General features: G+C 38.7%; 2 protein-coding genes across 7 annotated transcripts in view; both read left to right on the forward strand.

The window, feature by feature from the left end:
• The first annotated feature begins 447 nt into the window (after positions 1–447).
• Positions 448–6907, forward strand: yy1b (YY1 transcription factor b). Of its 2 annotated transcripts, none has more exons than XM_077510766.1 (5): positions 448–1280; positions 2806–2968; positions 3092–3152; positions 3990–4148; positions 5882–6907. In XM_077510766.1, exons 1-5 carry the CDS (start codon positions 653–655, stop codon positions 6062–6064), a joined length of 1194 nt encoding a protein of 397 aa, XP_077366892.1. In that variant the 5' UTR covers positions 448–652; the 3' UTR covers positions 6065–6907. The 2 variants fall into 2 exon arrangements, with proteins under 2 accessions (XP_077366892.1, XP_077366893.1); XM_077510767.1 differs by having other exon boundaries at positions 451–1280; positions 2818–2968.
• Positions 6908–10779: 3872 nt separating this feature from the next.
• The window catches only part of LOC144010786 (methylmalonate-semialdehyde/malonate-semialdehyde dehydrogenase [acylating], mitochondrial), a 47745-nt gene continuing 45195 nt past the window's right edge, over positions 10780–13329 (forward strand). For all 5 annotated transcript variants that reach the window (XM_077511259.1, XM_077511261.1, XM_077511258.1 and 2 more), the window contains exons 1-2: positions 10780–10903; positions 11929–11993. The gene's annotated coding sequence lies outside the window, so the exon portion shown is untranslated. The remainder of the gene's footprint in view (positions 10904–11928; positions 11994–13329) is intronic.

A 13329-nucleotide genomic window follows, 5' to 3' on the forward strand; every position in this document is an offset into this window, starting at 1 on the left:
TTGCTGATTGTTTCCTTTACTTTGTGTCTTTTAGTATTGCTTTCATTGCCTAGATGCCAACCCAAAATGTGATATATATATATATATATATATATATATATATATATATATATATATATATATATATATATATATATATATTGAATTTATACATATATGAATATATACACGCCGGCATAAAAAAAAAAAACATACAGTGATGTTTCTTAAATATTTATTTATTTCTAATAATAATGATGCTTTATATTTATGCCAAAGTGCAACGTCTGCCTCGCTATTCAAGTCTTGCCATGTTTACCAATGTATAGAAATATACATTCTGGGATATTCTAAGAAATATACTTTCGTATTAAAGCCTTCAATACGAGTTTGATTGCTTTAGCGTTCAAAATGCAGAAGTAAGGCAACTTCCGCCTCGCCATCAACATCTCGCGATGTTTCCCCGACGTAGACGCAAAGCAGCGACGAGATCTGACGCGGGACGGAAGAGTGGCGAGAGTTGGAGCCGAAGAAGAGGCAGCCAAGTCGGCCAGAGCGACAACCGGAGCTGAGCTGGGGGGGCGTGTGAGAGTTGACGCGGCGGGTCCCGAAACCCCGAAACCAGGTGCATAAACGCGGCGTGAATGAGACAGGCAAGCTGGAGGACTTCGACATGGCATCCGGAGAAACCCTGTACATCGGGTCGGACGGCTCGGAGATGCCGGCCGAAATCGTGGAACTCCACGAGATAGAGGTGGAGACCATCCCGGTGGAGACCATCGAGACCACGGTGGTCGGTGGCGAGGACGACGATGACGATGAGGATGAAGATGAGGACGACGACGAGGAGGAGGAGGAGGAGGACGACGATGATGTGCAGCCCATGATCGCGCTCCAGCCGCTGGACGACGACCCGGGCTCCATCCACCACCACCAGTACCACCACCACCATCACCATCCAGAAGTTATCCTAGTCCAGACCCGCGAGGAGGTAGTCGGCGGGGATGATTCCGACCTACACACGGATGACGGCGGCGGGGGCTTCGAGGACCAGATCCTCATCCCGGTGCCGGCCCCCGGGGCTGAGGACGAGTACATCGAGCAGACGTTGGTGACTGTAGCCGGGAAGAGCTCCATGGGTCGGGTGAAACGAGGAGGCGGCAGCGGTAGCTCGGGCGGGAAGAAAGCGGGCAAAAAGAGCTATCTTAGCGGCGCGGAGACGGGAGCGAGAAAATGGGAACAGAAGCAAGTGCAGATAAAAACTCTGGAGGGGGAATTCTCCGTGACAATGTGGGCGTCGGGTAAGTCTTGGTAGTTAGTCCGGTTACGGCTGTCACATCTCGGCTACACGAGGCCTTCTTTGCCAGGGCGTTGTCCTTCCCCTGCACCCGACTAGTTCCTGGAGTGTTCCGCCCCGTTGCGAAGTGCCGATCGGAGCCGCGCAGGGCTTTTGTTTCGACGCGGAAACCTCGACCAAATGTTTTTGTTTTGACGGGAAGCCATGTTTTAGGTGTTGCTGGGCGCCGCCATATTCCCCGAGTGCTGAGAAGTATGGCGGCGGCCCCCCGAAAAAATGGCGACTGGCGGGCCCAGACAACATGGTGCTTACGGTGCTGTGGTGCTTGGCAAACACGGTCCAAATGTCGTATTCGACCCTTTATCGGGTTAAGTACAGCCTATAACTCCCCACCGCGTTGGTGCTTTACACACTCGCCGCGCGTGAGATGACTCAATCGCCTTTTTTGGGGGGCCATTTTTGGGCAAAATGTTTTTTTCCTTAGCTACAGGCTAACTTCAAAAGCCGTTAGCAGTTAGCCGCTTCGAAGGAACGAGTAGGCCTCCATTAGCCGAGCCTGTTTAGCGTAACCATACGTCACACAGGTTTTTAGTCTCATAATTTTTTTTTGCTTTGATTGTTGCATAGAGGCAAAACTTCTATTTTATTCATAATTATAGGTTTAAGAGAACAATACTATGGCTATTTTAGTCATTTATTGCAGTGTTTCCAAAGCTGAGTTGGCCAGGTTACATTAGAAAACAATCACAGGACACCACCTGACAAAATTCTCACAAAATGTGTGAACACATGAGGCTGATATAGTTGCAGGAAGCCATGACTTACTCTGGATATGAATAGCAAATATCTGTGATTTATTTGCATGTCACTATGTTGCTGGATGAACAAAGATGTGTAAACACCACGAATTTTCAGACCAACTAAGTGAAATTAGATTATTTGAGAGAACCTCTCACAACAGGAAAACAAAAAAAACTATCTTAAAATGACAATGAAAATAGTGAAAACTTTCTCCATCTATTTATGAAACACATTTTAAAAACAAATGGATACAAGATAAATATACAGTATATGAATGTTTAGTGGAAAAAATTCCATACAAAATATTTGGTGGTATAACCAGTTTTTAAGGAATGCACACTGTTGTGTTCTTGAGAATGCTACTGCTCTACTCTTTACTAATGTAACTTTGGATGCTACATTACTGTAGCAACATAGCTAACACAATACCCCACACATCAAAATAACAATATAATTTTTTTCCGTTTATATAATGCAGTAGAAGTTTTGATATCACACAGCTGCGCTTCTGTATTTTGGAGGTAATCTCCCCATTTAATCAAATTAAAGGTAGCTTTTTGTGTGAAATTTTGCCCAAATTTATTGTGATACAAATCTATTTCTGAGGCTTTCAGTACACAAAATAATCTGAGAACTTGTTGTTTTTGTGCAATGCAGCCGTGCCCCGCAGATCCGCCTGCAGAGAAATGCCATTTTGTGTTCGGTTCAGTTCTGTAATGTATTTCTAGGTACCGATGAAGACATTGACCATGAATCGGTGGTGGAAGAGCAGATCGTGGGCGAGAACTCACCGCCCGACTACTCAGAGTACATGACGGGCAAGAAGCTGCCCCCGGGCGGCATCCCGGGCATTGACCTCTCAGACCCCAAGCAACTGGCCGAGTTTGCCAGGTGCAAACCTCTTGTACAGCTTGTTATTAATCATGAAAATCCTTAATTGACAAAATGTACTATTAATCATTTCGGTTATCTGCTGAATTGAGTGTTGCTTTTTTTTTTTTTTGCCCCAAACAGGATGAAACCCAGGAAAATCAAAGAGGACGACGCTCCCAGGACGATAGCTTGCCCTCATAAAGTGAGTTTGATTATACAATAGCTTGCCATAAAAAAAGTGTGTTTTATACATACTTGTACACCCAAAATTTACATCAACATTTTGCTCTTTTTTTTGTTTATTTTTTTATTTTATTATTTTGATTTCATTTATTATTTATATGATTATTATTATTATTTTATGGTTTGTTTTATCGTAGCATATCGTGGATTTATTACCTGACCAATATATCGATAATCGCGGTATCGTCATATCGTAGGATAATTGTTATCGTGCGACTTGTATCGCATATCGTATCGTGAGGTACGTGAGGAACTTGCTGATCAATTAATGGTATTAAATAATATATAAATTTTTTTAATCCATTATTTTATCTTGTATTTAAACAATTATTAAAATACATTTAAAAACATTACATTAAAAATTGCATTTTGTGTTCAAAATTGGGAAATTTACAGATCGATTAATGATACAGATAATTAAAAAAATTATTAATACAATTTGAATGCATTTGGAAGTACTACATTAAAACTGCTGATTTCATTATTTGTCAGGGGTCACTTCATTGCTTTTCAAAGAATATTTGTCATTTTTTTTTATGTATTGATGTAAATTATGCTGCCCTGTCTCCATGGTAACTCGTCTCGCCTATATCTTGAATTTCCTAATGAAACATCTTATGTATATCCAGTATAGCACATTGTGTCTGATGCCAGGAAGTAGACATGAAAGCATGTGATTAATTTAAATACGGAAAGCAACACCCACGTATTCTATTTCGGTGCTCGCCATCTTCGCAGTTATTTTTTATTTTTTTTCCCATTAACGCCAGGTGTGCGCTTGTTCCCCCCCCACCAGGGCTGCACAAAGATGTTCAGGGACAACTCGGCCATGAGGAAGCACCTGCACACCCACGGGCCCCGCGTGCACGTCTGCGCCGAGTGCGGCAAGGCCTTCGTGGAGAGCTCCAAGCTCAAGCGCCACCAGCTCGTCCACACGGGCGAGAAGCCCTTCCAGGTAAGTTCTTAAAGCGTGACTTTCAGATCCACAAATGACAATTACAGCGTCGGAGGCGCACTTGAAGTCAGCAAATTAGCGGTTATCGAGCTGCGTGAGAGAACGTGCGATGGAAGGGGGTTTAATGGATCCATTAAGACGAGGTTACGGGGTTAACGGGCTGTTCAAGTGGATGAAAGATGGATGGGTCACAAAGAAACCTTTCACAGGCAGAATTTTTTTTTTTTTCAAAGGGAGCCTGAAATTGGATTTTAATAAGTCCGTTTAAGATTTTGTATTAAAAAAACATTTAGCACGATTTTAACCCCACTAAAGTGTTTTTCTTACGCAGCTAATTAAATTTTCTGTCAAGTTTTACACCATTATGACATTTAGTTTTTAAGTAATAATCATATATTGTTTGCACGTGTTCCTACAGTATTTTTATGGGAATATTGATTATTTGAAGGATTAGGACTCCTGGAGCTTCATGCTAAGTTTCTATTATGGTGTATTCACGGTGTTTTCACAATGTAGGAACTTGCATAGAAACGGTTTGTTTTCTACGATATTGTTTTTTAACATCGTGAGAAGCCAAATGGAAATCAGGATAAAATGATGTAGTTCCACTGCACTGTGTTTTTTTTTTTTCTTCCTCCTAACTGAACCACATAAACATTACATAATTGTTAAGGAAGAAAGTAGGGCTGCTTGATTATGAAAAAACTATTAATCACGATTAATTTGGTAGTAATTGCAATCACGATTAGGTCGATCATGTTTTTTGGTACAAACAAAATGTTTAACATGTAAAAAAAATAAATAAAAATATTAAGACAAATAAATTTCTTTGAAAAAAAAACTATAATTATGAAATTTCCTTTTGGGCCAAACAAGGTTGATTAAATTCGTCATTTTAAAATATATTTTTTTTAAAAAGGTGCAAATATGTACATTTAAACAACTCAAAATGAGTGTCGGCGGCACGGTGGACCAGTGGTTAGCACGTCCGCCTCCCAGTTCTGAGGACTCCGGTTCGAGTCCAGGCTCGGACCTTCCTGGGTGGAGTTTGCATGTTCTCCCCGTGCCCACGTGGGTCTTCTCCGGGTACGCCGGTCTCCTCCCACATTCCAAAGACATGCATGGCAGGTTAATTGGGCGCTCCGAATTGTCCCTAGGTGTGCGTGTGAGTGTGGATGGTTGTTCGTCTCTGTGTGCCCTGCGATTGGCTGGCAACCAGTCCAGGATGTCCCCCGCCTACTGCCCAGAGCCAGCTGAGATAGGCGCCAGCACCCCCCGCGACCCTTGTGAGGAATAAGCGGTCAAGAAAATGGATGGGTGGAAAATGAGTGTCAACTCATTTGCTCCCAAAAACGTATATACACGTTCTATTTTAAATATTTAAATTGCTGCAAAACAGAAATGTACTTTTTTTTTTTCCCCTTATGAAAGAAGAAAGTCTAATCTTTCATTTGGTAGGTTCCAAGAGGATTGATTGCTTCAGTGAAAACGGCTGGAAGTGATTGAGTTAATAATTTAATTTAATAGTTATTTATTTATTTATTTATTTTTACGATTATGCTCATTTTATAATTGTGGAGTGTAATACTTGAAGTTGCAATTGAATTTCGATGAATTGCACAGCTCCTATGTAAGAAGCCAATTGCCACAAAGTGTGCTAACCGAGACTCTCCGCACTTCGCTTTCATATGAAATGCCAAATACGTGTGTTTTGTCTTTTTTTTGCGTCCCAGTGCACCTTCGAAGGCTGCGGCAAGCGCTTCTCGCTGGACTTCAACCTGCGCACCCACGTGCGCATCCACACGGGCGACCGCCCGTACGTGTGCCCCTTCGACGGCTGCAATAAGAAGTTTGCGCAGTCCACCAACCTCAAGTCGCACATCCTCACACACGCCAAAGCCAAGAACAACCAATGAGACGCCCGACCCTCCTCAATGCGCCGTGTAGAAAAACAAAACGAAAAACACTGAATACTCATTATTACCCCCTCTCTCCCGCCAGTGGCATTTCGAATGGGAAAGATGGAGTCCCCCCTGCGCAAAAGACTTGTTTTTACCAGAATGGTTTTCATGTAGTCACATGGCTTTTTATTTTGCCATTCCGGTGTGCATATTGTACACCAACAAGCTATGTTACACTAACTCCTTCTTCTTGTCGGCACAGGAAAACAATAACCACCTACAGTATACTCTCCGTAGACGTTTGGACAAAGAGGTGTGATTCTTTTTTTAAGTGTTTATCAAATCTTTTAGTGGCTTTTCCTGTTCTCGGCCAACGAGCGGCGACAGGTGCGAGCGTCACTTTTCCTTTTTGTTTTTCGAATGTGATGTACAGACTCGAGAATAATTACTCCCCTCTTTTTGTCTCCATGTTGTTGTATATCGACTGGCCACAATAAAAAAACAAAAAAAACACTCATCCCTGTTGGAATTGTAACACAACTGGTGCAGAGGCTCTCCCTCTTAATTGACTTTTACGTTCAAATTGGATTAATTTTTGTTTCATGTTTCAGGCGTCTGACAGCAAAGTAGCTCATCGGTTTTTTGTTTTTGATTGTTTTAACCATTGTATGTTTATTTTAGAAGACAGTTTGCAACAAATGGTAAGATGCCTGCTGTATTTGCTTGAATAATATTGGAGGATGCTTAATCAATTGTGACTTTGCTGTTGTGGTTTCTCATATTTTGGTGAGCTTATTTGCATACACGACTGGGTCAAAATGCTCTCGTCACAATAATAAATCAATTGTTAGATTGTCATTTTCATTATATTCATGTCATTTCCACTCTACAGAAAAGGGAGACACTTGAATGGTATTTATGTATTTCTAAATTTCTAAATCTGCATTCATTCATATTTTGTGACTTTAAAAAAAAAAAAATTATTAATTGCTAGAAAAATTAAGGGACCAGTGTTTTTGTTTAAATTCTAGGTGGAATTTATAAATATGATTTTCCATTTATTATATAATTACTTTTTATTTATTTATTTATTTTAGGTGAAGAACGGAACGACTTTTGTATTTTGTAATTGAGTTTGTACTGATTTTTTACTTACCATTTTTTTAATGGGGAATTTGCTAGAAAATGGAGGGACAACTGAATTTCTTTTTAAATATATATATATATATATATATATATATTTTAAGTTAGACAAAAATAATAGAAAATAGAGGGACACTGATCAGTGATTTAATTTTAATTTGGTAATTTTATTTGAATTATACAGTACAATATACACAGCATTGTGATTTTTTATTTTAATTTTTTTCGAATCTTTTAAATGGGGAAAAATTTGAATGAGGAACAATTGAAATTTTAAGGAGTTATTTAGTGGACTTATGAATATATATGTCTTATATTAACTTTTTTTTTTGAAGTAGGAAAGAGACTGGGACCCTTCTTTCCAACTTTGCACTGACAATTTCACAATTTCGTGCTCATTCAGCAGGATTGTCGAAGTGTATCAACTCATGATCATGCTCAGCTTTCCTCCCCTGATGCTGCCCTCTGCTGGTCACAGATGTCATTACACCTGGAGCTCTCCAAGGTGCTGTTCTCCCATCGCTTGTGTGCCTTGTGAGTCGATCGTAAATCCTCAGGTCTCTTTCATGCGTGAAACGTTAGCAAATTGCACACGCAGCCACACACACTGATAGTTGAGAAATGAATTACAAAGGCAATTTGATATCTTAATCGGATTTTTACACGCAGTAGTTATCAAAGTTTGTCATCACGTTGCATAAAGATATCGCACAGAGAGATGAGACTCGGGGAGCTAAAGCACTACTGATGAGGCTTTTATTTAGTTTCTTGATGTGTTTTGTGTGACTATTGGTGCCTATATACTTTTTGAACTAGTTCGTAGTGGGGTTTTTTTCTTTTTATTTTGTAACAATTTCAATACTGGCATTTAACAGGTCAAAATCATTAAGCTCTTTGTCAGTTTTAAGCATTTTTTTTCAAAGGAACTTATTTAACCGTCATATTCTTGCTATGTACATTTTTGGGGGGGCAAATATGAAAGTAATGAAAAGCATGAAAAAAAAAATGTGACATCTGTATGATACTGCCCCCGTGTGGCCAAGTAGTGCACGTCAGAAGGCACAGCACAATACCCATTGAATTGAAGCATAAAGTGGGACAAAAATGTTTACGTTTTGCCATGATTTGTATGTTTTTATAAAGAAAAATACTATAGAATGCAACAAAAAGATGAAATTTGATTTAAAGACTGCAGCCTGAGTCACTTCCACTGTACCTGAAAGGTTTGACTGAAGCGGAATTGTTGTTTTATTGGTGTGACTGACAAAGACAAGGGCAGAGTAAATGCTCTACTTGTTATGCAGCTGGAGTCTGTCAAGGCTCCAGCAGCTGCTCTCTTTCACGCGCTTATTTCATTACAGCGCCACCACCTCACCACCCTTCTTTAATCCCGTTGCTCCGTGTTTACCTGCGCTGTAGTTAGTTTTCGTCAGCCGTCACAGCCCGCGAGCAAACGCAGGATATTCTTTCTTTTCATTAGCCTGTCTCACAGAAACAAGGACGCGGTGCACCTTTGCTTGTAAAGGCGTGATTTTCCTACTACAGCGCTTTGTGTTGGATTTCATTAAACGGTGCAGGGGGGGTGAATAAGGTGGCAGCAGTTTCTTCCCCTTCATTATGCTGATTCAATACAAGATGGGACAAACTTTAGGCATTGAGTATACCACAATGATCACATAATTTAAAAAAAAAATATATAAATCATAAGGCCAAATTTATTCATACTGTGGACAACTTTTTTTTCCTTTATAATTTAGTACTTATATTTTGATATTTGTAGTTTTGAATGACACAGAAAAGTAGCATAACACTAAAATTTTAAGTGAATAATATGGAGTGAAACATTTTTACTATATTATACTTGTGGGTTAATTTTTTTTTTACACTTATTTTCACTTTATAGATGTGCATGTTTTGTTAATATGTAATATTTTTATTGTAATGTATGTTATGTTTGAATTTTATTTACATTTCTTTTCATATATGAGTACATTTTTTTTTATAGTGACAGTATTTTTTTTTACATTATTTTATTTAAGCTATGAGTTGTAATTGCATTTTTAATATTTTATTTTCATTCTTATGTTTTATTTAATATTTAGCATTATTGTATAATTAACATTTTTATTGATATATATATATATATATATATATATATATATATATATATATATATATATATATATATATATATATATATATATATATATATATATATATATATAAAACTAAGCTCATGAGTCTTCTTCGCCTAAAGACTTGCCTCCATTTCCCCGTCACTCTTGTGAGGGGTCCCCCTAGTGGCCCGCAAAGTAATTGTTCAAGTGTAGTCAAGTATCATATATTGTATCATATATTATGTCATATATTTAAATATGTATAAATGTCATTTTATTTTTGTGTTATATTATCTTTTCAAATAATTTTAGATTTATATATTTTATTTTCATAATTTAAATGTTTTATTGTTTTATTTATTTTCTTTTTAACATATGTAGTTTTATTATATATTTTGTGAAAAATAAAGTTTCTTATCTTTATATTCATTTTAAATTAATGTTAGAGATAGGCAAGTACCAATAGTACCAGTTGGTAACGAGCTGATACTCTGCTCTATTACTAGAAATTAATTTCATGAAATTTTAAAGGGGGGGGGGGGGGCGCTTTTTGGGGATATACAGGTCTATCTTTTATCTGTCTTATAACGCACCAACGCATTCACAGCGATCTTAGATGTACCTAATGAAGTGTCTTTCTTCATTTCACCGGAGGGCCTAACAAGGTGAGATATGTACCTCGCTTATGTCTCTTTCGTCAATACAACTTAAACCTGTTACAATATATTCAAATGTTTTTTAAACCTGTTCTTTTCGCGGCGAGCCAGGGATGCTATTTCCATGCAGCAAACATGTTGCCAAGGTAACAGGCAAGAGTGAGAGTCTGCATGTGCGCCGCAGACAGGCATTATGGGCATACGCCGTCGCTTGTGACACATCTGATAGCTGCCTTTGAGTAGTTGAAATGTTAAAGCCGATATTTTTGTCCCCCCTGCCCCCCGTCACACAACTTGTAATTCATCCACCGTCGCCTCTGACACACTTTCTTTTCTTCCTTTCTGTCTTGTTTGCGCTCATTTGCAGTCGGCATCTCATCTCCGCCGCTCGATTTGTTTCGCCGTGCCGTAATTAAAACCCGGAATGAGCACTGGTGATTCGTAACGCTTCAGTGTGACCACTAACGCTTTGGAGCTTTGACATTGTCTCGTTTTTTTTAGCCATAATAACAGTTCCCAAATTGCTAATTAGGTCATACGGCGACTGAACTGTCTCTGTCACCAGTCGCGCGCGTCAAATGACGTCAAACAACAAGTGAAATTATGAAAAATCAGGTTGTTGCTGCTGTGGAACTGATAATTCCGAGCTTTCATCACAAGTGAAAAACATGCAAAATCAAGACAACACGCCATTCGTTTTCGCCGTGTGAAGAAGCGTTTCATTGCATTGCGTTCCGGAAATATCGGAAATGCCCGGATGTTCGGAATCGCTTGCTTTTCATGCTGTACACGATTCAGCCATTTAGGGGCAGTGTAGTACCACGCATTGAGATACACCCTTGTAGTTACATTTAGGAGTCGAGGAAGAAGAAACTAGCGAACGTGATCACGTTTCGTTAATATAACTTGTTTTTGCAGTGTAAGAAGAGTATATTCCTGTGAGTATTGATGAGTTTCTTGTCTGTGTGAATTTTGTATATGAATATACACGTTGTTTTGAAGAATATGAGATAGTAGCGCGCTAATCTTCGTTCGAATATTAGCTTTGAGCTAGCGCGTTCGGCAACTAAACAAAACCAAGTGTCATTTGTAGTTTGGTCTGTACTTTGTGTAATTCTCTTTATTTTTATGTTTTTATGTGTTTATTTTTACAGCCAACTTTAACTGGAGAGTAATCAATCCAGCAACATTGGCCCTGTTTGTGGCTAAGAGTAGACGAATGTCATTAAAATGACATTTCAACTGAACAATCTGTTGACTATGGAAAATAAGAAAATACAAAAAAGGATAATTTTTGGTACCAAAGATGCCTCAAGGGTTTTGAAATAAAACTAAAAGTAATCACTAAAAATCTAAATATCCATGAGCTATGTAAAACTGTATAACGTTTATATTTGTATTGTATGCGTAATGATGGCTTCCGTTCAGCATTAATTACATAAAAATAAGTATATGTAGCGTCCCCGTGACATGAACATGAACTGGTGTCAAGGAAAGCTCCTTGGCGTTAAAATGTGCACATAAGGTAAGGTTATCTTTATGATTTATAGCATGCGCTCCTCGCTTGAATTTAGCTGAGAAATTGTGGCTTGCTGCTTTTTCGATAGCAAGTTAGCAATAAGTTCAAATGGACTGTTTCATCTCCGTGTAAACAATATTATGTATCGGTTGATTACAGTTAACATAAAGGGGTTTTACCATTATTCTTTTACAATAAAGACCATTTTTCGCAATTTGCTGCCTCGTTCTTGTCAGAGCTGATTGCAGAAACAGAATTTGTGGTACATGATTAGATTAAGTAGCATGTTTTTTTTGTTTTTGTTTTTTTACACGGCTCTTTTGTGTAACTGTGCATTGCAGTGATTAGATAATGATGATGACGGCCTTATCGAGGAGATTTTATCCCACCGTCCGTCGATATTTGCAGCACATCTGCTTCTGTTTTCCTATCTTTCTTGTCCAGGCCAAAGGCATCAATCAGGCGTCGACCTTTACGGCGATGAAGACTGCGTGCCGCCGGCGTGGAAGGTGAGTTGTTGCATCTGAATTTCAAATTCTCCTCTAGCCCGTGTCGCAATTTAATCAACATCCGAATTGCAAATACGACCGCTGCCTGATGTAAAAAGAGGTGTCTTGCCATTCACAAACTCACCCACTGATAAATTTTTCTGTAGAACCTACAGATAAAACTGTCGAGCGTACTACTTATTTCAGTGTAATTTAATAGCTATGCGAGAAGTTGGTATTTCTGTTTTGTTTTTTGTTTTTTTAACAATTATTTTCTTAGCGTTATCTGATTTATTCATTGAATTCAATTGAAAAAACCTCTTTGAAATACTTTTCTAATACAAGTGGAATTTTTTTTTTCTTTTCAAAAACTAGTCTCTTAAATTACTTAATTTTTATTAACGCCATGCTCGCGGTTTGGCATCCGCAGATTCGCATATTCGCCTTTTTTTGTTGTTTAAAAAGATATATATTTTTACAATATTTTGTGCGGTGTTTTATGTGTTTATTTCCCTTCGGGGTTTTTTCGTGGAAGATGCATATTTAATGCTTATCAACGTTTATTTTAAGAATAATTTTGGATTTTTAAATTTTTTTTTTCAAAATGTATATCAATGGCCGTCAGTTATACACTGAGTCAAAAATTGCTAATATATTGTAATAATTAATTGATAATTTTATGCGATGTGAAGTGGCAACATACACGCCAGCTGTCTCGTGCATCTGGTGCATTTTTTCCAAATCAAATATTCTGTAAGCTATTTATTTTTAAGGGTGCAACGGCCTCCTGTTTATTGTGTGGGATACATTCCATACCCGCCCGCAAGAGGTGAAAATCCACAATATAGAGGGACAATGTAAAAAGAAATTAATAATAATAAGTTTTACATCTCCAACTTCCTATAAACACATTTAATCAAACACTCTTAAGGTAAGAAAACACACTTTTTACATTGTATATGTACAGTAGTTGAACACAAACACAAAAAAAGCAAGCACAACATGTATAGAGAATACTATACGTAATTTAATGTCTGGTGTGTTGGCGTTTGAGTCCGTGTGTGAGTGTCTGGCCGTGATCTGCGGCCGACATCAGCTTCTGCGTGAGTGTGCCAGACTATACAAAATGACGGATGATCAAGCCGTAGCTGCGAGGGCCGCTTCCGACGCGTGCTGGCGTGTTAGCCTAGCGCGCCCCAATTAGCGTGACAGCCGCGTTAAGCGCGACACTCGACAAGCACACTTAGATGAGATCAGCGCCGGCAATAAATAAGATTAGTGCACAAAAAAACAGACTGGATTGGTAATCCCGTGTGATCCGGATGACGGAATCCCCCCAGCGGCTGTGTCGATTGCT

Source organism: Festucalex cinctus, chromosome 21 (genome assembly GCF_051991245.1).
Source record: "Festucalex cinctus isolate MCC-2025b chromosome 21, RoL_Fcin_1.0, whole genome shotgun sequence".
NCBI classification, from domain to species: Eukaryota; Metazoa; Chordata; class Actinopteri; order Syngnathiformes; family Syngnathidae; genus Festucalex; species Festucalex cinctus.